This window comes from Colias croceus, chromosome 22 (assembly GCF_905220415.1).
Source record: "Colias croceus chromosome 22, ilColCroc2.1".
In the NCBI taxonomy this organism is placed as follows: domain Eukaryota; kingdom Metazoa; phylum Arthropoda; class Insecta; order Lepidoptera; family Pieridae; genus Colias; species Colias croceus.
The window spans coordinates 8,673,934-8,700,333 of NC_059558.1; the positions used below are offsets into that span (position 1 = coordinate 8,673,934).

At 40.5% G+C, this 26,400-nt stretch overlaps 1 protein-coding gene across 1 annotated transcript in view; it reads right to left on the minus strand.

Annotated features, from left to right (window-relative positions):
* The window catches only part of LOC123701877 (prolow-density lipoprotein receptor-related protein 1), a 102,296-nt gene that overhangs the window by 38,460 nt on the left and 37,436 nt on the right, over positions 1 to 26,400 (minus strand). The window contains exons 22-50 of the mRNA XM_045649464.1: positions 24,365 to 24,529; positions 23,794 to 24,004; positions 23,053 to 23,131; positions 22,740 to 22,971; positions 22,167 to 22,321; positions 21,191 to 21,278; positions 20,843 to 21,043; positions 20,602 to 20,717; positions 20,392 to 20,479; positions 18,266 to 18,437; positions 17,874 to 18,090; positions 17,538 to 17,694; positions 16,404 to 16,567; positions 15,832 to 16,049; positions 15,495 to 15,619; positions 15,145 to 15,242; positions 14,304 to 14,445; positions 13,773 to 13,946; positions 13,422 to 13,592; positions 12,946 to 13,236; positions 7,838 to 7,974; positions 7,325 to 7,476; positions 6,976 to 7,075; positions 6,664 to 6,823; positions 6,312 to 6,414; positions 5,531 to 5,661; positions 3,556 to 3,760; positions 3,055 to 3,259; positions 2,694 to 2,880 (exon numbers count right to left, since the gene is read on the minus strand). Coding sequence (XP_045505420.1) covers positions 2,694 to 2,880; positions 3,055 to 3,259; positions 3,556 to 3,760; positions 5,531 to 5,661; positions 6,312 to 6,414; positions 6,664 to 6,823; positions 6,976 to 7,075; positions 7,325 to 7,476; positions 7,838 to 7,974; positions 12,946 to 13,236; positions 13,422 to 13,592; positions 13,773 to 13,946; positions 14,304 to 14,445; positions 15,145 to 15,242; positions 15,495 to 15,619; positions 15,832 to 16,049; positions 16,404 to 16,567; positions 17,538 to 17,694; positions 17,874 to 18,090; positions 18,266 to 18,437; positions 20,392 to 20,479; positions 20,602 to 20,717; positions 20,843 to 21,043; positions 21,191 to 21,278; positions 22,167 to 22,321; positions 22,740 to 22,971; positions 23,053 to 23,131; positions 23,794 to 24,004; positions 24,365 to 24,529 — 4,644 coding nt within the window. The remainder of the gene's footprint in view (positions 1 to 2,693; positions 2,881 to 3,054; positions 3,260 to 3,555; positions 3,761 to 5,530; positions 5,662 to 6,311; positions 6,415 to 6,663; positions 6,824 to 6,975; positions 7,076 to 7,324; positions 7,477 to 7,837; positions 7,975 to 12,945; positions 13,237 to 13,421; positions 13,593 to 13,772; positions 13,947 to 14,303; positions 14,446 to 15,144; positions 15,243 to 15,494; positions 15,620 to 15,831; positions 16,050 to 16,403; positions 16,568 to 17,537; positions 17,695 to 17,873; positions 18,091 to 18,265; positions 18,438 to 20,391; positions 20,480 to 20,601; positions 20,718 to 20,842; positions 21,044 to 21,190; positions 21,279 to 22,166; positions 22,322 to 22,739; positions 22,972 to 23,052; positions 23,132 to 23,793; positions 24,005 to 24,364; positions 24,530 to 26,400) is intronic.

Below are 26,400 nucleotides of genomic sequence, written 5' to 3' on the forward strand. Positions count from 1 at the left end.
TCAATTGAGTAGTCATTTTGCATCTAATAATTTACTGCACACCAAACAGTTTGGTTTCACAAAGGGGCGCTCAACCACAGATGCTGGAGTTGCACTTTTAACACATATATATTATAAAGCATGGGAAAACTCAAAAAATGCTCTAGGGATATTTTGTGACCTCTCCAAGGCATTTGACTGCGTTGAACATTGTACTTTGTTACGTAAACTTAATCACTATGGAATTAAAGGAAAAGCCCAGAACCTCATAGCGTCATACCTGCATGATAGGATACAGACTGTAGTTGTTAATGGAGAACGTTCTAGCGGTGCGTCAATTAACATTGGTGTTCCACAGGGGTCCATTTTAGGTCCCTTCTTGTTCTTGGTATATATCAATGATCTTCCCTATTATTTGCAGGATAGGTGTGAAATAGTTCTGTTTGCAGATGATACCTCATTAATTTTTAATGTGGATAGGCATGACTCAAATGTTGACGAAGTGAACAGTGCTCTTTTACACATATCTGAATGGTTTACTGCCAATAACTTATTATTAAATGCCAAAAAAACCACTTGTGTTGAATTTTTACTTCCTAATGTAAAAAAGTTGAACAGAGATATTACCTTGAACGGGGAGGTATTGCATCCTACTGAGTCTACTGTATTTCTAGGGTTAACATTGGACGAGAAACTACAGTGGGGAGCCCATGTCAACACCGCTGCAGGTAAGCTCAGTTCAGCTGCATATGGAGTCCGAAAAATAAGGCATCTCACCGATGAAGATACGGCTAGATTGGTTTATTTCAGCTACTTTCATAGCATTATGTCCTATGGAATTCTACTATGGGGCAGGGCTGCAGATATAGAAACTATATTTATCTTACAGAAAAGAGCCATTCGCTCTATATATAATTTACGTGCTCGGGACTCACTAAGAGATCATTTTAAGAATACTGGTATCCTTACTGTACCATCACAGTATATATTTAATAATATTTTGCATGTACACAAAAACGCCGACTTACACACAAGAGTAGGAGATAGACACGATTATGGCACAAGGAACAGGAATAGAATTGAAATGCCATTTTTCCGATTAGCTAAAGTTAAAAATTCATTTATGGGTCAAGGTATACGCTTATACAATAGAATTCCTCACAATATTAAAGAGTTTAGTAGTTCTAAATTTAAAACTTATATAAAAAATGTACTAGTTCAGAGAGCGTACTACAGTATTCTGGAAAATATGGACGATAAAGACCCATGGAGGGTTGTCGCGTAAAAACCACAGGACAGTTCTTTGGCATATTATGATATATTATGTAGTTAGACATAAGTTACATATTATGATATATTATGTAGTTAGATTTAAGTTACATATTATGTAATATTGACATGATTTTAAAAGAGCAACTATGGAGTTTCTTGCCGATTCTTCTCCATAGATACTGCTTTCCGAATCGGTGGTAAATGTTAAAAATTATGTAATGACGATTCGAAAGTGCTACTAAATAGTAGTCTAATTGAATAAATGAATGTTTGAGTTTGAGTTTGAGTTTGAGTTTGAGTACCACTGATTCGGAAAGCAGTATCAATGGAGAAGAATCGGCAAGAAACTCTATAGTTGCTCTTTTAAATCATTTCAGTATTACAATTTAATTTTACAAAATATGTAAGTAACTGTACGTATATATTATCATAACTAGCATTCCGCCCGCGGCTTCGCCCGCGTTTAAAAAAACCCGCATAGTTCCCGTTCCTGTGGGATTTCCGGGATATACATATATGTTTATCCAAGTTACCCTCTATATATGTATACTAAATTTCAATGTAATCTTCAGTAGTATTTGCGTGAAAGAGTGAGTAGGTACATCCATCCTCACAAACTTTCGCATTTATTATAAGTATTACATTTCCCAACGTGTAGAATCAACAAAGCTAAAAACAGTGTAATATTTATGGCTATTAAAATATTATATAATATTAAATAATACATCATTTATTTTGATAAGGGTTAATACCAAGGTACAAATAAAGAGCTTTTTGTAGCGGTGGTATTTTAATTTCTTTTTTTCAATAAAAAAACGCTTATTGTGACATGACTGTAATAGTTAGAGATATGCTGCCGCTGATTTTTTGTAGACAATGGAGTGTTCTAAAAAAATGTAGTATATCATTTTGTTCTATCATCAACAGTTTTCGCAGCGCACGCGATGTAAGGTAGTTTTTTGATATTTTTTTCACACCTTGGATTACGTTATCGTAATTTTAGTAAGGATGCCTATTTTTTTTGAAAATGAAATATAGCCTATGTCACTCAGAAATGATGTAGCTTTCCAACAGTGAAAGAATTTTTCAAATCTGCCAAGTAGTTTCGGAGCCTATTCAATTCATACAAACAAACAAACAAAAAATCAAACCTTTCCTCTTTATAATATTTGTATAGATATGCCAAAGAACTGTCCTGTGGTTTTTACGCGACAACCCTCCATGGGTTTTTATCTTCCATATATTCCTTAATGCTGTAATAGGCTCTCTGAACTAATACGTTTTTTACATAATTATTAAATTTAGTATTACTAATCTCATAAATTGTAAATGTCCATATGCTGTAGAAACACGTAAAACAAATAAAAAATATCTAAACTAGATAAGAGACTAGGAATAAATGGTTGTTAATAAACCGTCGTTTGTGTATAAGAGCGACGTACACTGGTAGTGGTCGGGCGCGACCCGCACGATGGCGCAGGGGCGCGGCACGTCGCGGCGCAGCACGCGCACGTCGCCCGCGCGCCGGTCGGCGCGCAGCACGCCGTGCGCCGCCCAGTCCGTCCAGAACACGAAGCCGCCGCCCACCGCCAGCGCGAACGGGTGCTCCGTGCGCGACCGCGTCACTAGCTGCGTGCAAACGACCATTCACACTTACAGATATTTACTTGGTTTAAAGAAGCGGAAATCTGCCTAAAAGATATAGCAAAGGTAGCAACCAATCATGGTTGGCTGACTGACCGTAGCAATCTCTAGTTGAAATGTTTAAAAATGAAATGTATAACAGAAAAGCATAGCACACACCCGTCTGTGGGACCCGTCGTAGCGCATGCGCTCGATCTTGTCGAGCCTGGCGTCGGCCCAGTAGAGCAGGCGCGCGGCGTGCTCCAGCGCCAGCGCGTTGGGCATCGACACCTCCGTGGTCACGATGTCCTGCGCGCCGAGCCCGCTCTCCAGCACGCGCGAGATCGACGGCCGCTTCTCGTTCCAGTTCGTGTAGTATATCCGGCTATAATCAATTTGTATTTGAGTAATTCCTCAAGCCATTTAATATGATGCAATGATTTCACGTTTCAACCACCGTGGCAGCCATTACTACTTTTATTCTCTATTTCATATGTATATACTTAGTTTTTTTTCTTGACTAAAAGAAAGCCAAGGTATGGGGCATGTTTTTTAAAATTTTACCATCATTTTAGTGCTTTATATTTATGAATAACAAACAGAAACAAACCTATAGATAAATGAACTCGGTTACTTTCGTAATTATGATGTTAAGTTGCAATAGCAAAAAAAGTAACGCACTGTTCACAAGGATCAAAGTCGAGTGCTCTGGGCCGGTCTCCGTCGCGCAGCTGCAGCACGGTGCGCACTCGCGCGGCGCGGCGGTGCGGCGGAGCGGCGCGCAGCGGGCCCAGCGCGGCCCCGCGCAGCGCCGCGCACGACGAGCACGCCCAGTACAGCGTGCGCGTCGCCGCTGCGAACACCATGCCCTCTACGGCGCCGCACTCTGCACACACACGCACATTATTACATCAATTCACACATTAATAATTACCAATTAAAACCAATGCATTGCGCAAATAGAAAAGATAATACGATGCTGTTCTAGGTTTTTATCATATTTCAATTAATATTCTAGGAGGTAGCAACGTTGACAAGTGAGCATTTTAGTATAGTTGGTTCTTTGATATGCTGTTCCTCTTGCTATTTCGGTTACAGTCCGGGCTGTCTGGCTGGCCGCAGTGGTTGCGTTTATTAGTGCGCATCTTATCTGCACAGGAAAATATTCTTAATTTAAAGTCATTTTTTAACGCGTAATTTTTAATCGTTTGCCTTTAGATAGATCCATTAGACATACATTTTTTATTGCAAGACGTGTTTTTCGTTGTTAAATAGGTGCCAGACGCAATTTTTATTTCAAAATAATTAAAATATCATCGAAATAAGTGAAATTCCATCAACATGAGTCCCAGTGAAGGATAAGTAATCACTGTGTTACTTATACTATATATAATATTCATTTTACTATTTACAGTTTTTTTGCAACAATCTACCATATCGCCTCCTTTTTCCCAACGAACCTCAAATAGGACGTTAATGTAAACTTGATAAAAACCAAATATCATCAAGAAATTAAAGACTTTTTAACGGATTTTAAACGCGATTTATTCATTGTATTATTTTCCCAAGTCTTTAATTTCAAAATGTATAATAATCGCGTAAAATCAAACACTAGAAAATACAAATATCATCAAATTCATATTTATACCCAAAAGTGTAATAAATATGAAACCATCTATTAAAAATATTAGTTTACTAATTATTCAATATAAGTATTAAAAAAGGATAATATAATATAAATAATAAAGTTATTACTTACCTTTTAAGCGGACTCATGTTGATGTAATTTCACTTATTTCGATGACATTTTAGTTATTTTGAAATAAAAATTGCGTATGGCACCTATTTTACAACGAAAAAAACGTCTTGCAATAAAAAAAATTATGTCTGATGGATCTATCTAAAGGCAATAGATTAAAAATTACGCGTTAAAAAATGACTTTAAATTAGGGATATTTTCCTGTGCAGATAAGATGCGCACTAATAAACGCAACCACTGCGGCCAGCCAGACAGCCCGGACTGTAACCGAAATAGCAAGAGAAACAGTATATCAAAAACCCAACTACTTATACTAAAATGACTTTTTTTTAAACGTTGCTAGCTCCCGTACTATAAGCTAAATCGTTGTAAACATTTTTATGGTTCTTTTTTTTTATAATAATAATTAGTGCCTATCCAAAATAATATTTACCATCAGTTACGATTTAAGCCATAATCCTTATACTATACTAGTGGTCCGCCCCGGCTTCGCCCGTGGTGCCTACATGTTTAAACTATCCTATCTCTCAAGTTGGATCGAACTGCACATGGTGTGCGAATTTTATTATAATCGGTTAAGTGGTTTAGGAGTCCATTGAGGACAAACATTGTGACACGAGATTTATATATATATATATATATATATATATACTATACTATATCAGGTGTAATCGTTAAGTGTGCACATGCGATTGTTCCGTAACTATTGCACTGTGGCAGGTATCAAAAAACTTTTTATTATATTTATATTGATATCAAAAGTACTTGACCTATTGAGTAAAATGGCAATAATAAGTTTTTAAAAATAAAACGAGAAATATCCAAAAATGTTACACTCCTGTGTACACTTTAACCATTACACCCTGTATACGATAGAGTTGAATATTGAGCGCTTACTATCGAGTAGAACTTCATGATTGGAGCCGTTGAAATGCACGGAGTTGATGGAGCCGCGTTGGATGTCCGAATAGAACAGTGTCTGCGTGTCGTACTCGTAGGCCAGTGCAATCGCGTTGCGCATCAGCGTCCTGAATAAGAAAGTAAATTTAGTACACGTGCACCAATTAGAATTAATATAGGATGTATATTGTTCAGGATACATCGCCCATTTTTGCAAGTGACTACTATCAAGCTGATTTTCCGTTTGAAGCTTTATTTTGATGAGACACCGAATAATTTCGTGTACGAAACTCTCGATTGTGGAAGCTAACAGAGATAACAAGGATAAATTTTTTTGATTTGATGGTTCTCAAATATTTATTACGCAATTTGTAGGACAATATGTCTGTTGAATTATATAAACATTAACTAAGTGAAAACAAAAAAATCTGCTTGTTCGTAATCATTTATGATGACCTCGTTATCGATACACTTTGGAAAGGGGGACTCTTTGAACAAACCATAGATTTTGTAGGACAAATATTTTTTCGAATAATTTAGGTAATTATCTTGAGATTTAACAAAAAAAAATTCAGTTAGAAATAAATATTTGAGAACCATCAAATCAAAATTTTTTATCCTTGTTATCTCTGTTAGCTACCACAATTGAGACTTTCGTACACGAAATTATTGGGCGTCTCATCAAAATAAAGCTACAAACGGAAAATTAGCTTGATAGTAGTCACTTGCAAAAATGGGCGATGTATCCTGAACTAATAGTTTTATATCTATGACTTACATGTTTTCAATTGGTGGATACGGCGAATTTAGGTTACTTTCGTCTTCTATATGAATGCTGTCGATCTTCGTCACCCTCGAATACATTATGAATGATTCGTATGCTACAAAATTAACCATCAATAAATTTAGTAGAATATATCTATTTCAGTTTAAAAAAATATTTGTTATACGGTGCATTTAGTGAGTGGGATGAAAAATATCTTTTATTTTCCCGATTAGAATGTAGGTCTGTACTGATTTAGACATATACATTTATATTATAATACATTTTTTGTGTACATGTGGAAATAAACTACGAGCCACTTCCACATTTCAACATTGAGAATGAACTTTGACGCAATAACACTAACGCTTGCACGAGGTCCCGTCCGCCGCCAGCTCGCCGTGCGGGCAGGCGCAGCGGGCCCGCGCGGCGCCGCGCAGGCACAGCGCCGCGCAGCCGCCGTACCCCGCCGACATCGCGCACCCGCTCCTGGTGCCGGTAGCTGTCTGGTTCGCGCTCGACCATATCTGACGTTAACAATGCTATTTCAACTTCGACTGTTTTTCAGTACATAATAATTAAATGAGGGAACTAAGAAAAAAATGGCAATAAATACGTTTAATTGACGATATAATATTATCAGTGAGCAGAGAGTAAGAATTTCGAAAAAAACACTTACCAATAAATCCTTAAGGCTGTCACCCACGCCATCTACGAGTAGCTTGTAGTCGGTGAGGTTCGAAATTGGCGCCTGCACTATACTGCCGCGCTCTAACATTCTGTTAATAATAATTTATGAATTTAACTACATAGAAGATAATAGGAAATAAACTTTTTTTATTGAATTCAAGCATTTATTTTTTCTAACATATATACATCGCTTTAAAATTTTAGTTTTCTGATAACTTAAAAAACTGTAATATTCATTCATTTTTTCCATATACATACTACAAAAAATAAGAACTAGAACAAAAATCATTTAAGATTATGATTTCATAAAGTTATGTTTATGTAGGAAACGAACGAACGTGTCTAGCCAATAGAGCGTGCGGCCCCGCACGCGCAGCGCGACGGGGTGGTGCAGCGGCGCGCCGCGCCACAGCTCGCGCCGCGCGCCGCCCGCGTACCCCACCGCCCACACCGACACGTCCCACACCTCCGCCCAGTACACCATCTCGTTCTGACCCACAAACGAACAGCGTAGGATTAACATGGGTCACGTCATTTTTGAGCTATTGCATATTTTTATTTATTTCCTAGTATAAAGGAGTAAATCATTTTTAATTATTGAAAAATTATAGCGATCTTGTAAGTCCGTAAGAAAATCAGATATCATCTCTCTCTTTCCAATCACTCTCTCTATAAATATCATATAAATGTGGGTAGAAGAAAGAAAATATTTTCTATTTATTTCAAATCAAACCAAAACTCTTATTTTGAAACAAATATTAAAATGAATTCGATATTTTGGTTTTATGGCAATGAAATGCCGATTTTTATGTTATTCAATGATATATTTTATATTTTGCAATAATTATAACCTGTGTATCGAGCGCGATGTGCGCCACAGCGGTGCCGTTGTAGAGCAGCTGCGGCTCGGACGCGTCGAGGCACGTGCGTTGTATCCAGCCGCCGCCCGACATGAATAGCCAGCCAGCCACCGGGTCCACCGCGAGAGCTAGGAAAAAATAATTTAGTAAAACATTTATTTAAAAAAGACTACGTCCGCCTTCAAAAAAGACTAAATTTAACCGGAACGATAAAATTTCGAATTGAAAATTAATTCATCTTCTTCTTTCTTTTTGAAATAGGGTGAAAATTGATTATATGTATACGGCGATAGTTTATTGAAGTGAAAACTTCTTTAGCGGCGTTGGGTATAAAATCTTAAACTCGCGTCAGGACATGTGGCCTGATCGAAAAAGCGTAAGACAGATTTTTTTTGTTTTTTTTTTAGCCCTTATATTCCATGCGTAAGACGAATGCCATTCCAAAATATCAAACATGCTGAACGTTAATAATCAAGTTTTCACTTCTGCCGGCACTCCCGGAGTGCAACCCGTCTTTTTTTATATTAATATACAGGGTGTAATCGTTAAGTGTGCACAGGCGATTTTTCCGTAAGTATTACAGATAACAAAAAACTTTAAACTGATATCGAAAGTACTTAACCTAATGAGTAAAATGGCCGTAATAAATGTTTAAAAATAAATCGAGAAATATCAAAAAAATTATATTTCAACCCTCCCATACATTAAGTATGAAATATGAATATCCCATATTCATTTAATATGAAAGATTTTAGCTTTCTTTTTCTTTTTTTTGTTTTCGGCATTTTCCACGCTTTTTCCGGACATTTTCACGCATTTTCTGGATATTTCCGGGAATTTCCCAGGCATTTTCCGGGGATTTTCCAGGTGTTTTCCACGCTTTTCTCGGACATTTTCACGCATTTTTCGGATATTTTCCAGATATTTCCCAGGCATTTTCCAGGCATTTCCCTGGCATTTTCTACGCTTTTCCCGGACATTTCCACGCATTTTCCGGATATTTTCCAGACATTTTCCAGACATTTTATTATTATGTCTCTCTCCATAATACACGGGTATCGCCGTAAGGATGATACCCGGTCCTTTGGAAAGCTTACGTGGGGACACAGGTCCAACACGCAGAGGCCCTTTAGAGAATTTAATGTGTTGTGGGACACCAGCCGCAGCCTGCCCATGGCTGCACTATAGATATACAGCCCTGGGCAGTCCGCGGCCAATGTAGGACTATTGCAGAAAAATGGAAATGAATAAAACTGGGTTATGGAACGGGGTGTTAGATGGACTGGTATATTGGGTCTATGGGGACTATGGACGTCTGCCTTTTCAATATTAAAAATTGAAAATTATGGCAGACGGTGACTCGCCAGTTCGGTCGATGGGCTCCTAAAAAGGTTACCGATAATGGCAACAAGGGGGCAACATCAGCTGAACGGCTGGGGGTGTAGAGAGGTGCGGCACCGGTTTCACCCCGCTATTACGCCATTAGACACTTCCACCCCCGAGCATATAGCTCTAGCGGCTCCACATTGGACGGCCAACAAAGGCAAGCCAGAGGTAGGGGATCCTGAACCTCGTCATTGTTCACTCCGAACAACTATGGTTACCTTATAATTAGTCAATTGACAAGAACTTCCTAACAATCCTACAGGTGTTTATTCCGCAGTAAAACGTGCATGTAATGGTGTCAGGTACGTTCTTGTGTTTGATTTTAAGTTTGTAAGGATGAAATAGTGGCGCATGATGAAAATGTTCATTTCTTTGGTCCACGTTTTACGTGTGCACCTTCCATCTGGGGCGGGTGCAGTAACTTTAGCTGAGGTAGCCTCCTGCACAACATCCCAAATGGATTGTAATGAAGATGACGGTGATGCCTGGCACATGCTGAACTCGATCCTTTTTGGCGATACGGGGGCACTTTTATCTAACATTGTTTTATTTTTTGTTTTTGTATTGTTTATTCATTTCTTTTGTAATTCTTTTTTATGCTTTTACTGTATTGTGTCTCACTATTTTGCCAAATAAACATTTTTCTTCTTCTTTCTTCTTCTGATAGCGTCTGGAAGGGCTTGATTCTTGAAAATGGAGCAATGAGAATGGTGATGATGGTATTGATGAAAACAATGACGAAGGTGAAGAACATGATATTGATTTTATTACTTTTATTATTTTTCTGGAAAATTCCCGGAAAATATCCGGGAAAATGCATGAAAATGTCCGGGAAAAGCGTGGAAAATGCCTGGAAAATCCTGGAAATTCCCGGAAAATGCCTGGGAAATATCCGGAAAAAGCGTGAAAAATGTCCGGAAAATGTCTGGGAAATGCCTGGAAAATATCCGGAAAATGCGTGAAAATGTCCGGGAAAAGCGTGGAAAATGCCTGGAAAATCCCCGGAAAATGCCTGGAAAATCCCCGGAAAATGTCTGGGAAATGCCCGGAAAATGCGTGAAAATGTCCGGGAAAAGCGTGAAAAATGTCCGGAAAATGTCTGGGAAATGCCTGGAAAATATCCGGAAAATGCCTGGGAAATATCCGGAAAATGCGTGAAAATGTCCGGGAAAAGCGTGGAAAATGCCTGGAAAATCCCCGGAAAATGCCTGGAAAATGCCAGGGAAATGTCCGGAAAATATCTGGGAAATGCCTGGAAAATATCCGGGAAATGCCTGGGAAATGCTTGGAAAATCCCTGGAAAATCCCCGGAAAATGCGTGAAAATGTCCGGGAAAAGCGTGGAAAATGTCTGGAAAATTCCCGGGAATGCCAGGAAAATGCCAGGGAAAAGCGTGGAAAATGTCTGGAAATGCCTGGAAAATGCCTGGAAATATCCGGAAAATGCCTGGGAAATATCCGGAAAATGCGTGAAAATGTCCGGGAAAAGCGTGGAAAATGTCTGGAAAATTCCCGGAAATGTCTGGGAAATGCCCGGAAAATGTCCGGGAAAAGCGTGGAAAATGTCTGGAAAATTCACGTAAATGCCAGGAAATGCCAGGGAAATGTCCGGTAAATGTCCGGAAAATGCCTGGAAAATATCCGGAAAATGCCTGGGAAATATCCGGAAAATGCGTGAAAATGTCCGGGAAAAGCGTGGAAAATGTCTGGAAAATTCCCGGAAATGCCAGGAAAATGTCTGGGAAATGCCCGGAAAATAATAATAATAATAAATAATAAAATCGTCTTTATTTGGTTCTCACAACATTAAAAGGTTACAAAAACTTAGTAATACTACACAATGTATAGTAGAAGATAACGTTGTGAGAAACTGGTGCCTGAAATAGACTACATAGAAGTCTGAGGTACAGGTCACCAGCCCCCCTCGCGGATATCATACGAGAATACACAAGTGTACGTACCTAAATAATGCATAAAGTTATACAAATCTTATCAGAAGACAATTTTACTTCAAAAACACTAATACAAAAAAAAAAAGAAAAGAAAAATATATTTTAATTTTAATTTAAATTTAAATCCTACCAAATCTTAAAGGTATGAATGTGAGTATGCTAGTGTGTGTGCGCGCATGAGTGGGTGTGTGTGTGAGTGTGTGTGAGTGAGTGTGTGCGCAAGTGTATATGTTTGTGTGATTAATCATATGTGTAGGTGTGATTATATGTTTATATCAGTTTACATAAAGTGTTCTTAAATTATTGCAGTAGAAAGATTCCAGAGTAATTTTCAATGTGGTCTTTAAGAAGGTCTTCGGTTTGTTGGTAATCCAGTGATTTTAAAAAAGTAGAAACTGTCTTTTTGCAGTTGTAATTGTTCAAGGGATAAATGTTTAATTTCTTATTTATTTTATTATAAAGAAAGGGTCCCATAAAGCAAAAGAAATTATGTGAATGAGTTGATGAAAAAGCGGTAGATGAACAAATTGTGTTATTATGGCGCTTATTCTTGAGTAAAGTGGGGTCAAATACCAGCTTTGAATGTTGCTTCATAATGGTGTGAAGTATGAATGTTTGTCTAACCGAAAGCACACCCCACATCCTATAGAGCTCTAACGTGGGGTAACGATATGGAAGTCCAGCACTCACTTTAAGTATGGCACGTTGAGCTCTTTCAACTTCAATAAGGTGTGACTTTGCACAACCGCCCCAAGATGTAACACAATAATCTATCAGTGAATTACAAAGTGCAAAATATACAATTTTTATCACCTCTCTGTCAGCAACATGTCTAAGACTTCTGAAAATATAAATCAATTTTCGTAGTCTGGACACTAGTGTCTACGTGGGGTTTAAAAGATAAAAGTTGGTCGATAGTGGTACCGAGGTATTTTATAGTTTCAGTCCTCTCTAGTACAGGACAGTTACAGTTCACGTGATTTGGGGGACAAGTATGAGCTGATATTACGAGTGTAGGAGGTGGTAGTAGATTGACCTTATGAGCGAAGACCATATATTTAGTTTTGGAAATGTTTAGGGTAAAAATGTTTAGGGGAAAATATCCGGAATATGCCTGGGAAATGCTTGGAAAATCCCCGGAATATGCCTGGGAAATAACCGGAAAATGCCTGGGAAATGTCTGGAAAATTTACGGAAAATGCGTAAAAATGTCCGGGAAAAGCGTGGAAAATGCCTAGAAAATCCTCAAAAAATGTCTGGGAAATGCCCGGAAATGCCTGGGAAATGCTTGGAAAATCCCCGGAATATGCCTGGGAAATTCCCGGGAAATAACCGGAAAATGCCTGGGAAATATCTGGAAAATTTACGGAAAATGCGTGGAACTGTCCAGAAAAAGCGTGAAAATGCCTGGAAAATCCCCGGAAAATTTCAGGGAAATGTCAGGAAAATTCCCGGAAATGCCAGGAAAATGCCAGGAAAATGCAAGGGAAATGTCCGGAAAATGTCTGGGAAATGCTTGGAAAATATCCGGAAAATGCCTGGGAAATGCTTGGAAAATCCCCGGAAAATGTCCGGGAAAAGCGTGGAAAATGCCTGGAAGATCCCAGGAAATTCCCTGGGAAATATCTGAGGAAAGCGTGGAAAATGCCTGGAAAATCCTGGAAATTCCCGGAAATCCCGGAATCTGTAATACTTACGGAAAAATCGCCTGTGCACACTTAACGATTACACTCTGTATAGCTGTATAATTCACAACACTTACTAGTGACAGCGAAGGGATCCGTGTCCTTGAGCACGTAGCGGTGCGAGCCGTCGAGGCGCGCCACGAGCAGCAGCGCGCGCGACGGGTCGGACCAGTACAGGTTGCCGGCGAGCCAGTCCACGGCCAGCGCGGCCAGCGCGTCGCCCGCTCCCCCCGCCCCGCCACCCGCCTCGCCCGCCGGCTCGCCGCCCGCGCTGGCTTGCTGCACCACGCGCTGCCGCTCGCTGCCGTCCCGCTTCACGCGCCACACCGCGCCCGCCTCCGGGTCCGCCCAGTATATCCATTCTTCCTCTGTCAAACAGTTATTCCAATTTATTATGAATGAGCACGAATAAAGTACAATACGTATAAATTGTGTTTTATCGCCATTGCAAACTGTGTGCTTTTGTTTTTCAAATTCATAAGTAAGTATAAACTGAAGATCGTCAATAGTATAAATCATAATTAAGTCATTTAAAACGTGGAAATTTTCTTACTCGCGTAATAGTCTATTGCAGCCGCACAAGAGATCTGCGGTAAGGGCGGCAAAGCGTCGTTGCTCGCTCCACCGTCTGCAACTTTAGCGTCCTTGTCTTGTAACTGAGCTCCCTCCAAAGCCAAACCTCGTAATTCCCAACTCAACGAGTAAATCAGGGCTGGCTCGATTGCTGTGAAATACGATAACATTTTTATTTTAGCTATACTATATTAAATGAATTTGACATTGATATAACAATTTATAACACAATTATGCTAAAACATATTATAAATTTTCATATATGCACAATGGACGTAACTTATAAGTTCGGGTTAGTTTTTCAATCAGTTAAAACAAAACATCATCTCACGTGTGCACTGGGTGTCATGCTGCCGGTAGCCCAGCGCACAGCGGCACGTGTAGCGGGCGGTGCCGGCGGGCAGGCACAGGTGCGCACAGCGCTGGCGCCCCGCCCGCAGTGCGCACGCGCCGCCGCTGCTGTTCGACTGCCGCCCGTCGTACACGCGCAGCGAGATCACGCCCTCTGTGCAGTACATGGACTATATTATAAAACTGAGTGGATGGAGTTTATAAAAGTAAGGATCTAAAATCAAACAGAACTAAAACCAAACACATACAATTCTTTTAGAAAATAACTGCGAGCGAAATAAACATTTTAAACGAATACATAGCTTGCCGATTATTAAGGCAATTAAAAAATAAATAAAAGTTCATAATAACCAAAGCAGTTGTATAAAAAAAGTTGACTATTACAAAATCACATGACAGCAAAATTGACATTAGAATCGGATTTGCTTTAGATTGGAATTAACATAAATTGGAAGAGTTATTCAGCTATCTTGCCATGCTCAAATCTAAAAATATAGCAAGATATCGGCACCGGTATTGTTCCGGATGACCCTGGGCTGGCTGCAGTCGCGCTGGTGGCAGGCGCGCAGTGCGCTGGCGGCGCCGTCCGCCCACAGCAGCTCGCCGCCGAACACGTCCAGCGCGCTGGGTCGGGCGCCCAGCTCCAGCGCCAACTATGCAATATGTTATTTTTCTCCATTTATACGCAATATGTTATTTCATAATTTTAATAATAAATAAAATAAAAATAAAAAAGCCTTTTATTTCCTTAACAGTTATAATACATAGTTTAATTTCTTTATTTTGTATATTAATATTAAAATTTGTTGAATTGCTTATCTAATTACTTAATTAAGGACCTCTTAAGAGGTAAAGGCCTCCTCCTGTTTTCCCCATTCTAGTCTGTCATTTGCTTTTTTCATCCAGTTTTCTGAATGAAAAACTGGATAATTTTAATAATTTCGAATTAATAAAATCGTTTTATCAATAAGTAGTAAAGTAGTAACGAGATAATAGGGAATATGCATAAAATTTTAAATGGCCTAAAATATTTTTTCTCGAATACTTATTATTGTAATATATTATAATGAAAAGACTAAAATAATATTCAAAAAGTGGAAAATAAGGGAGCGAAATTCAAACTTCCAAAACGCGCCACCACAGGTCGAACGAAATGTGACGTCATCTGACACGACATTGTATTCATCACTCTATAGTAAACACTAAGGTAAACACCCACTAGACGTGTCATGTGACGTCACGCAAAGCGCGCGCACAATGGCGGCGATTTCCTTTTTTTGAAATCGTTTTAAAATGCCCTCTCTTTTTATTCCAATAAATAATACTAAAAGAAATATATTTAAGAAACTAACCGTCGTAGCCTTTTCAGTTTTAAGGTCCATATACTGAATACTCGCTGATGCAGTGTTCACCCAATACAGTAATGAATTTTCCGTGTCGATTGTCATACCTAAAAGATAATTAAAATTGTACGAAACAAATTCCAATCTGCATTAATTTTTGTAACAAACAGTGGAACAATTGAGATTTTGTCTCGAACTGGTGTTGATTTAAAATGTTGACAATAATTAAAACATAGATCCAAGCTTAAAGATGAATAAAATGGTGTAGCAAAACCGCTACAAAAATGTAGCAGTTTTTTATAGTTTTTCAAAATAGGTTGAAATTCATATGAGTGTTAGTATAAAAGCTGTTAACTCACTGGTGACGCCGGCCAGGTGCACGTCGCGGTTGGAGTCGAGCAGCGTGCGGCGGCCGCTGCCGTCCCCGGCCGCGCGCTCGATGCGCTCCACGCCGCCCAGCCGCACCGCCCAGAAGATGTCGCCCCTGTACCGCACACACGTTATTGTACACACCACATTATATGTTGCATTTTGAAAAAGGTTAAACTATAATTAGATTGTCTTTGATAAAATTCAGATTTAAATTCATTCAAATATGTTATTTAAACATAAAATAAATAAAATGTTGTTTTTGTTGTTTCGAACGAACTGTTACTGTAGAACAGTGAATATAATGATGAAAGGGCGCGGGCGTACCAGTCGGGGTGCGCGGCGAGCGCGGACACGTCGAGGGGGGCGTGCAGCAGCGCGAGGCGCTCGCCGCGCAGGCCGGCCACCGCCAGCGCCCCGCGCGCGCACAGGTACAGCAGGCGCGCGCGGGGCTGCACGGCCAGCGCGCGCGGCGCCGCCACGCCGCTGTCCGCCACCACCTCCACCGCGCCGCCCCGCACGTCCGTGCGCTTTATCTCGCTCGTCTGCACACACACGTGCGTTCTTATAAGCTATCACACAATATTCTATGTTATGTATTTTATCATTTGCATATTTTACTCGAAACGAGTATTTCAATATTTTATTTCACATTTATAGATCAAAAGCCCATGACGGCCAGACTTTCCTTTCTTTAGTAAAGTTGAAAATTTCTCTGTATATGTCTCCGATACAGATAAAACCGACTAGCGATTATCAAGTCTGGGTTGTGGTTACTTTGGCAGGAAACACGTAGTAAAGGTGTATAAAATTTTACCTAACTTTCATTATAGTTTAAAAGCTAAAGTAATTCTGGTAGTGCGGTAGTCGTGTAAGAAGTGAAATGATTGGATACTGACGTCGGTGTCGGCCCAGTAGACGGCGTGGTGCGGCGCGTAGCACTGCAGCGCGGCGGGCGTGGTGAGCAGCGGGCCGGCCAGCGTGGGCGCCACCTGCGCCGCGCCGCGCAGCGCCAGCCCGCGCACCGCGCCCAGCCCGCCCACCAGCAGCACCAGCTGCTCCGCTGCAACCGCGACAACCACATTGCGTCCATGTCAATGTATATCTTACCGGAAATGTATTAATTCAAGCAATTGTATACAAATCCTAGGAAATGTGTACAGTTCCGACACCATTTAGGAAATGTATAAAATATTGTTTAATAAACTATTTAATGCATAGATATCCTAGGAAATGTATAATCTTCCTCGGAATTGTATATAATTCCAATATCGTATTAGGAAATGTATAAACTAAATGATTTCTGTAATAAAACACGTTCGTTAAATTTTCATTTGGTAAGTAATCAGTCCCCTCGTCCCGCTGTCCCCGTGTTCATGTCGCAGTCGAATTGTATAATCCGCCGTATTACAAACGGCCGGCATTTTGCAATATGCCGATATAAAGACAGTCACGAGCCGACGGAGCCCCACTACGTGGGGCTCCTATTTCTGTGTAGTTTTTATAAAACACGAACCTAACCTAACCCATCCCCTTATCCAAACCAAAAATCGGCATATTACAAAATGCCGGCCGTTTGTAACATGGTGGATTATACAATCCGACTGGGACATACACACCCCCTCGTCCCGCGTACCACCCAATATCTTAGACGTTTTACATTTCCCATTGCTATTTAGGAAATATACATATTATAGATTTCCTAGGAAATGTATATAAAATAATTTATTTCACACATTTCAGTGCGATTTTAGGAATTACACACATTTCCTAGGAATTTTATACAATGACGGATTACATACATTTCCGTTAACATATTATATAAAATGTTCATTCATCAAGCTGTTAACCAAAACTTGTCAGTTTACCATTTAAATTCAAATAAACGCAGTAAACGAACAGAGGCAACCTTGACAATTTATCCTGAAAATTCTGAAAATATTCTCATAAACTTTACACGTATACTTTACAATATAATAAGTAATACTTTGTATAAATACTAGCAGTTCATAATAAAATGTACACTTGTATACCTTCACAAGTCTGGTTATCGGCAGTGAGCTTCATGAGGTGCGGACAGGCGCACACCCGCTCGGTGGGAGTGTCGATGAGGCACAGGTGCGAGCAGTTGCCGTTGTTGATCCCGCACGGGTTGAACTCGCTCGGCGGCTGCCGGCTCGGGTGGATCACCTGTAAACAACATATTCCATTTCATTCATATTTTATAGCCATGATCGTCACCGTGGAGTAGAAGTCGCCGATGTCGCTTGATGATCTTGTTGATAGTAATCATTAGATGATCATAACCGACTACACAATCATTTATATTCATGATTTTAGCTTCGGTAGAGTATTCAAATCACACGTACTTTAAGATCGAAGGGTTGCGTAAGCGTGCGCTGCACAACAGTGACGTCGGAGCCGTTCCACTTGTTGGCGCGCACGACGCTGTTGCTGCGCCAGTCGGTCCAGTACACGTGGCCCTCGAACACCGTGATGGCGAACGGGTGCGCCAGCGCCGCGTGCCCGCGCAGCACCTCGCGGTGGTCCGAGCCCGAGTACGTGGTCGTGTGGATCGAGTCCGATCTGTAAAGTTTACAGAATGATGTACTAATGTTACCATGAATGATGTAAGATAATGGAAAAATTGCCATATAATCATAACCAGAACATTTACTTACCCTATACTTCTTTCAGAAGCGCTTTTGAATCGTCCATAGGCAGAATGCAAATATTGAAACCAATTTATAGCCGCACATACCTGGCGTCGATCCAGTAGAGGCGCTCGGCGCGGTGGTCGAGCGCGATGCCGTTGGGCCAGGCGCCGGCCGCCAGCGCGTCCACGCGCACCACGCGCACGCGCGCGCGCCCCGCCAGCGACGCGCGCTCGATGCGCGGCGCGCTCTGCTCCCAGTCGCTCCAGAACAGGTAGCCTGGCGACATTTATACATACATTCATTTAATTTCATTCACTTCATAAATTTCATTCATTTCATTAAATTCATCAATTTCATTCATTAAATTCATTCATTAACCGACTTCAAATAAAAGAAGGAGGTTATCAATTCGGCCAGTATGTTTTTTTTTTATGTATGTACAACGGATTATTTATTTATGTATGTATGTATAAGTTAGATATAAGTTACATATTATGTAATATTGACATGATTTTAAAAGAGCAACTATGGAGTTTCTTGCCGATTCTTCTCCATAGATACTGCTTTCCGAATCGGTGGTAAATGTTAAAATAATTATGTAATGACGATTCGAAAGTGCTACTAAATAGTAGTCTAATTGAATAAATGAATGTTTGAGTTTGAGTTTGAGTTTGAGTTTATTCCGAGGTTTCTGAACCGATTTACGTGATTCTTTTTTTGTTCGATGCGGGATGGTGTCGAATTGGTCCCATAAAAATTTTATTCGGATAGGCCCACTAGTTTTTATTTTATGAGCATTTTTGTCTGTATTTGTAAATGTTGCAAGTGCAAGTTTGAAGTCGGTTGGTTTTAACGCACTTATCACTTGTTTTATTTCATTCATTTCATTAAATTCATTAAATTCATCTAGACACGCGGCAGCGTGTCAAGCCAAGTTCAAGCAAAGAGAACTGGCGAGCAGCAGCCGTGTGTAATATTACACAAACCATTTGGAGCCACTTTTCACCGCCTTATAACTCGAAAACAATTTCCGAATATGTAGAATAAAAAAAGAGAACCCCAAGATAAACAAGAACCTTAAATTTAAACATACAGTTTAAACAGTTGCGTATAGTTGCGTATAGACAAAACCTAACCCACTTTTTGATGACCTAGAAAGTTCAAATTTTGTAATCAGCTGTACAAAGAATTAAATCAGAAAACAGTGAATTTATCGGAATTAAATTTATCAATGACATTAATTTTGTAAGAAGGTAATAATTAGCGCCTGTTGATATCGTATGAGCAAAATAGTAGATTGTTAGCAAGAAAGGAATCAATTCCTGAGGTACAGAGATACATAGATAGATAAATCGTTTATTTGCAAAACTGGACACATAACAATGACTACACAGTTATACAAATTTTTTTAAATAATATTTTTTTATTGTTAAATAATACCTATTCTTCATCTTGACGTGTGTAAGATTGATTAATGCAATATAATTACTATCAATTAGTGTATTATTATTATTATATTATGTAATATATGTTTATTAATTGCTTATGTTTGTTGATATTTTTTGTTTTTAATAAATAATTCACAAAATAACATTTTTGTTTTTCTCTAAACTCCTTGGATAGATTTTGACGCGGTTTGATTTACATGCTAGTGTTGACTCGAGGAACAAAGTGTCTATGTCTTGATTCTGGATAGCACTTGGTCCAGCTTCCATACAAAGACTGGCAATGTCCTTTTTGTAGACATTTTAAATTTTAAATATGGAACTCGTCACTCGCTGCGTAATTGTCGCGGCACTCGCGGCTTATTAGCTCAAAGAAGTATGCGCTAAATTCACGGGTTGTTTAGAAAATCATTTTTTTAAACAGAAAACAAATTTAAATAATTGCAGGAAAATATAGAAAATAATACTAAACAAACCATACAGAGAAACCGCAAGAAAAAAAAATCGTATATAAAAAATATTATATTCATAGAGTAAATCAAATTTGCAGAGTAATTTTCTGTATAAAAAGTAATGATATCCCATCAAAAACATAAATGTAAAAATGGGAGCCAAGTTCAATCGTCGACTCAATTGCCGAAAAAAGAAATAATGACCTATTGAACCTTGGCTAGTTTTTAGAACCTCACAAATAATAACGTTCAATAACATCAATTTGAGAAGATATATAGTATATAAATAGTAGGTAAAAGTGTATTCTGTATAAATAATAATAATAATATTACCTTTTCTAGGGTCGACTGCAATGGCGCGAGGACTGTCGATGTCGCCTGCGATCAGAGTGCGACGGTACTGCCCGTCCGCTCGAGCGACCTGCGAATTATTCGATTTGGTATGATGCAATACAACTGATTACAATTAATTACATACGTAGGCGTATGGCCATGATCATTATTATAACCATATTAATAAATTAAAATAAACTCCCGGTTCACCTCGATTTGATGAAGACTGCTCTCCACCCAGTACAGGTTACCGGCGATCCAGTCTACGGCTAAGCCCTCCGCAGTCGACAGTCCTTGTTGAACCACAACCTTTATGTCACTCAGAGCTGAAAATTTAAAAGTATTTACTTTTATTTGGGTAAAGGCAAAGCACAACTGAAAAAAAAGAGGGTTAATTATTTATTTTTTCATCAATAAGTAATGGCCCTGCGGCAAGAGGTGTGGCACTGACCGTTGTCGACGATGGTGCCCTGGTAGATGTTGTCGTCGACGACGTCGGTCCAGTAGAGCTGCACGCGGCCGGCGGCGCGGCGCCAGTCCAGCGCGATGGTGTTCTTGAGCGACGACACCAGCGCGCGCGACGCCAGCGAGCCCAGCTCCACCGCGCGCACCTCGTGCCGGTTGCTGAACACCAGCACGCCGCCCACAGCGTCTGCGCACAGAGTGACCTCCAATTATACTACAAGTCATTGTGCGCATAAAATAGTAATGTAACGAAGCCAAATAGATACGAAGATATTTATACAACTATATTTCTAAAAAAAATAATTTATAATAATTTACAAAGTGATTATATTACCTGTACTTTTGCAGGTGAAACCGTCATCAGCGAGTCGATATCCTTCGTAGCACGTGCAGCGATAGCGGTTCTTTTGCGGTTGACACGTCTACACGAATAGTTTTTAGTTATTACACACATACAAAAAGACTTATTACAATGTTATATAAAGGATGAAAAATATAATTATAATATTAATAATGATAAAGGATGAAAGATGTAGATGACGGCTGTCAGATGTAGATGACGACTGTCAGATGTAAATGACGGCTGTCAGATGTAAATAACGGCAGTCAGATCTAGATGACGGTGGTCAGATGTAGATAATGACTGTCAGATGCATATGAGGACTGTCTGGTGTAAATGACGGCTGTCAGATGTAAATGACGGCTGTCAGATGTAAATGACGGCTGTCAGATGTAAATGACGGCTGTCAGATGTAGATGACGGCTGTCAGATGTAGATGACGGCTGTCAGATGTAAATGACGGCTGTCAGATGTAAATGACGGCTGTCAGATGTAAATGACGGCTGTCAGATGTAAATGACGGCTGTCAGATGTAAATGACGGCTGTCAGATGTAGATGACGGCTGTCAGATGCATATGAGGACTGTCTGGTGTAAATGACGGCTGTCAGATGTAAATGACGGCTGTCAGATGTAAATGACGGCTGTCAGATGTAAATGACGGCTGTCAGATGTAAATGACGGCTGTCAGATGTAGATGACGGCTGTCAGATGTAGATGACGGCTGTCAGATGTACATAACGGATGTAAAATATTATTTTTTTTTTAATTTTTAGTTAGTTCGATTCCCGGTAGAAGCAAGTGAATTTTCGAAAATTATGAATGCAGTTCTATTTCATTTTAAAAATAAAGAAATGTTTCGTATCAGCAAATTTTTGTATCTTGAGTATTTCAATTTCTTTCCCTCCAGGGCCCATCGGAAATTTCCACACTGTATATACATATGTATCAGAGTATTAAGTGTGTATAACCTGGCTGCAGACGCCCCAGTCGGCGCACGCGTGCTCGGCGCGGCACGTGCGGCGGTCGCGCTGCAGGTGCAGCGGCGCGGGGCACGAGCACGCGGGCCCGCGCGGCGTGGGGTGGCACGCGTGCGAGCAGCCCGACACCACGCACATGGGCTCGCCTGCACGCGCCAAATAATAAATATACCAATTAGTCAATAATAATTCTTAAAGTCACGCGAAGTAATGTTCTTAAGCGTGATTTGAATTTGATTTGATTATTTTTTTATTGATTGATGGCAAATCCATGAACAAAAATCAGGAATGCGGCGATTCCAACAATTAAAAGTAAAAAAAATATTACAAAAAAAACACGCTTAATGAGATAAACTCTTACTAATTACTTAATAAGATTAGATTATTGAATGGTCTCTGATTCTTGATAAGTGTACAAAAAAAATAACTTTAATAAATCCATATAAGCGGGTCAAAATCAACTCAAGTTGGTTACATATAAATATACAGGTGAAGCTAATGAATACCGTGAACAGCGTATGAATAACGTGAACTCGTATCGTTGTTTAGAAGTCGATCACTAACCACAGCGATCCGATTCATCAGCGCCGTCCGCACAGTCGGCGACCCCGTCGCACAGGTCGGCGAGCGGCACGCAGCGCGTGCGGTTGTCGCAGCGCAGCGCGGGCCAGCCGCAGTCGTCCGCGGGCGGCGTGCTGGCGGGCGGCGGGCTCGTGCTGGTGCTGCCGGTCAGCGCGCCGCACTCCAGCTCGTCCGACCCGTCCAGGCAGTCCACGCGCGAGTCGCACCTGAATTCCTGTAAATGTATACATATATGCGGTTAGAATGTTTCATTTAATAAGAAAACACGGAAAGTTTTAAAAAAATAATAACTCACTTTTCGAATGCATTCCATGTTAGTACATTGAAATTCGTGTTCTTCGCACAATCCTCCACGATCCGAATCGTGGTAATGGCTGAAATGAATATTTTCAAAATTAGTACGGTGGATGAAAAAGAAGGGCAAAATTTGCAGATGAGCAATAATCCATACTAATATTATAAATGTGAAAGTAACTCTGTCTGTCTGTCTGTTACTCAATCACGCCTAAACTACTAAACCAATTTGCATGAAATTTGGTATGGAGATATTTTGATACCCGAGAAAGGATATAGGCTACCTTTTGTTGCGAAATATGTACCACGGGCGAAGCCGGGGTGGACCTCTAGTTGCAAATAAAAATTCGGTCGGTATGTTTTTTTTTATGTATGTACACCGATTACTCCGAGGTTTCTGAACCGATTTACGTGATTCTTTTTTTGTTCGATGCGCGATAGTGTCGAATTGGTCCCATAAAAATTTTATTCCGATAGGCCCAGTAGTTTTTATTTTATGGGCATTTTTGCAAGTGCAAGTTTGAAGTCGGTTGTTTTTAACGCAGTTATCACTTGTTTAGTAACCGTTATCTCAGAATGTAAAATCAGCTTTTCAACTGATGCATTAGGTTTGGGATAAAAAAAAGTTGACTTAAAGTAAAAAATAAAAATCTTTAAAATAATTTTATGGAAATTTTGAAACGTATAAGTAGACATAATTTTTTTTTTACCGTAAATACGGAATAAAAACAGATGTTCTCACTAGTGCGAGTGCGGGCGGTGCGGCACGCGGTCGGTGGCGGGCGCGGGCGCGGTGGGGGCGGGGCGCGGGCGCGGCGAGGCGCGCGCGGGCGAGCGGCACGCCACCTCGTCCGACGCGTCGCCGCAGTCCGCGTGCCCGTCGCAGTAGTACTCCCACGGCACGCACGCGCCGTTCGTGCACTTGAACATCACGCCCGTGCACGAGCCCGAGTCTGCGACACAGTGCCGTCGTACGCTCACTTTGACATGTCATATCATTGAGGTAGAGATATGCGCGATGCGTATTTTTTGATAGAACAGTTTTATTGTTAAATGAACATTTCATCATCAATGTTTATTTAATTCTTTACTTTTTAACAGAAAAAAAAAACTAAGAAGTAATCTGTCTAAACATAAAAGAAATAAATCTAAAGGAACGGATCACGGATTACGAAAAAAACAATGGGACTGTTTTGCAGTTAATAACGATTTCAACTGCTCTATTTTATACTACAGAAAATATATTTGAGCTTGAAACTTTGATAAACTATAATTTTAGTAAGTTATATTTTAGATTAATATGATAATGTTACCACAATCAGCCTCGTCGCTGGGGTCGCCGGGCCCGCAGTCGGCGTCCCCGTCGCAGCGCCAGGCGGCGGGCAGGCAGCGCCGCGAGCGCGCGCACGCGAACTGCTCCGCGCCGCACACCACGCGCGCGCACCACGCACCGCTCTCGTCCGACCCGTCGCGGCAGTCTGCCACGCACAAAAACTTAGCCGATACAATAATAGTATCATTTTACAACTTTTTTTTCGTCGCTAGCCCTTATTACGCATTAATGTGAAAAAATAAATCTCCTCCAAAATTAATAATGCGCATGCAGATCTTCGCCAAATATCGTATTTCCAGAAACACCCGAATCACCCCGACTCATTGAATCGTAAGTGCCCTAAACAATGCCCTTGCATCTTGCACCTTGTTAGAAAGACGCCAGCTTCAGTACGACACTTTAATAGTTCTAAGTATAGAATTTTCCAAGTAAATCAATCACATCTACTGTCCACTGCTGAACGTAGGCCTCTCCCAGATCTCGCCACTTTTCCCTTTCTTCTGCATATCGCATCCACCCAATGCCGGCCACCTTCTTTAAGTCGTCAGTCCAACGCGCCGCAGGGCGTCCTACACTACGCTTGCCTGTACGTGGTCTCCATTCGAGTACATGCCGACTCCATCGACCGTCTGTTCTTCTACACACATGGCCAGCCCACCGCCACTTCAACGTGCTTATTTTGCGAGCTATGTCGGTTACTTTGGTTCTTTGTCGAATAACCTCGTTGCGAATTTTATCAGACAAAGAAACTCCTAGCATAGCTCGCTCCATAGCCCGCTGCGCAACGTTGAACTTATGGATGAGTCCGCATGTAAGCGTCCACGTTTCGGCTCCGTACGTCATTACAGGTAGGATGCACTGGTTAAATGCGCGCGTTTTTAAGCTCTGTGGGATTGCCGACTTAAATATGTAACTAAGCTTGCCAAATGCTGCCCAACCCAAACGAATTCTTCTGCTAGCTTCCACGTCGAAGTTGTGTTTGCCTAGTTGAATGTTTTGGCCAAGATAGATGTAGTTTTGCACAACTTCTAGCACGGATCCACTCACGCTAACGGGTCTCGGGACTACGTGTGCGTTGAACATGACCTTAGTCTTGTCCAAGTTCATCTTGAGACCAACCCGCTGAGAAGAACTGTTCAGATTGTTTAACATTTCATCGAGCTCTTGCACGGATTCTGCTATGATAACTATATCATCTGCAAAGCGCAGATGCGAGATGTATCGGCCGTTAATGTTGATTCCCCGTTCTTTCCAATCGAGTGTCTTGAAGATGTCCTCCAACGCACTTGAAAAAAGCTTTGGCGATATGACATCGCCTTGTCTTACTCCACGTTGCAGTTGAATTGATCTTGTACTCTGTCCTTGTACTTGAACGGTCATCGAAGCGGTTTCATAAATACATCTCAGCACCTCGATATAGCGGTAATCAATTTGGGCTCGCTGCAAAGAGTCCAATACAGCCCAAGTTTCAATGGTATCAAAGGCTTTTTCGTAGTCAACATATGCCAGACAAAGAGGTCGGTTATATTCTTCTGTTTTTTGAATGATTTGTCTCAGTGTGTGTATGTGATCTACGGTACTGAAGCCTTGTCGGAATCCTGCTTGTTCAGGAGGCTGAAATTCGTCAAGCTTACGAGCGACACGATTTGTGATTGCCCTTGAAAAAAGCTTGTATACATGGCTTAAGAGGGATATAGGACGGTAGTTTTTCAACGCTGTTCTATCACCTTTTTTGAAAAACAGTACCGTTACACTCCTACTCCATGTTTCTGGGATTGAACCGCTGTGGAGGACAGAGTTAAAGAGCTTAGCGAGTTCCTTTATTAGAGGAGATCCTCCAGCTTTAATGAGCTCAGCTGTAACTCCATCTTCCCCAGGAGCCTTATTATTCAATTTATTAAGTAAATCAATACAACAAATATATAATCGCAATCGTGTGGCTTATCCTCGCTATTACCTTACATTGAATTATCAAAACAAATTTCGTTACTTTTCTCTTTTACCATAAAATCACAA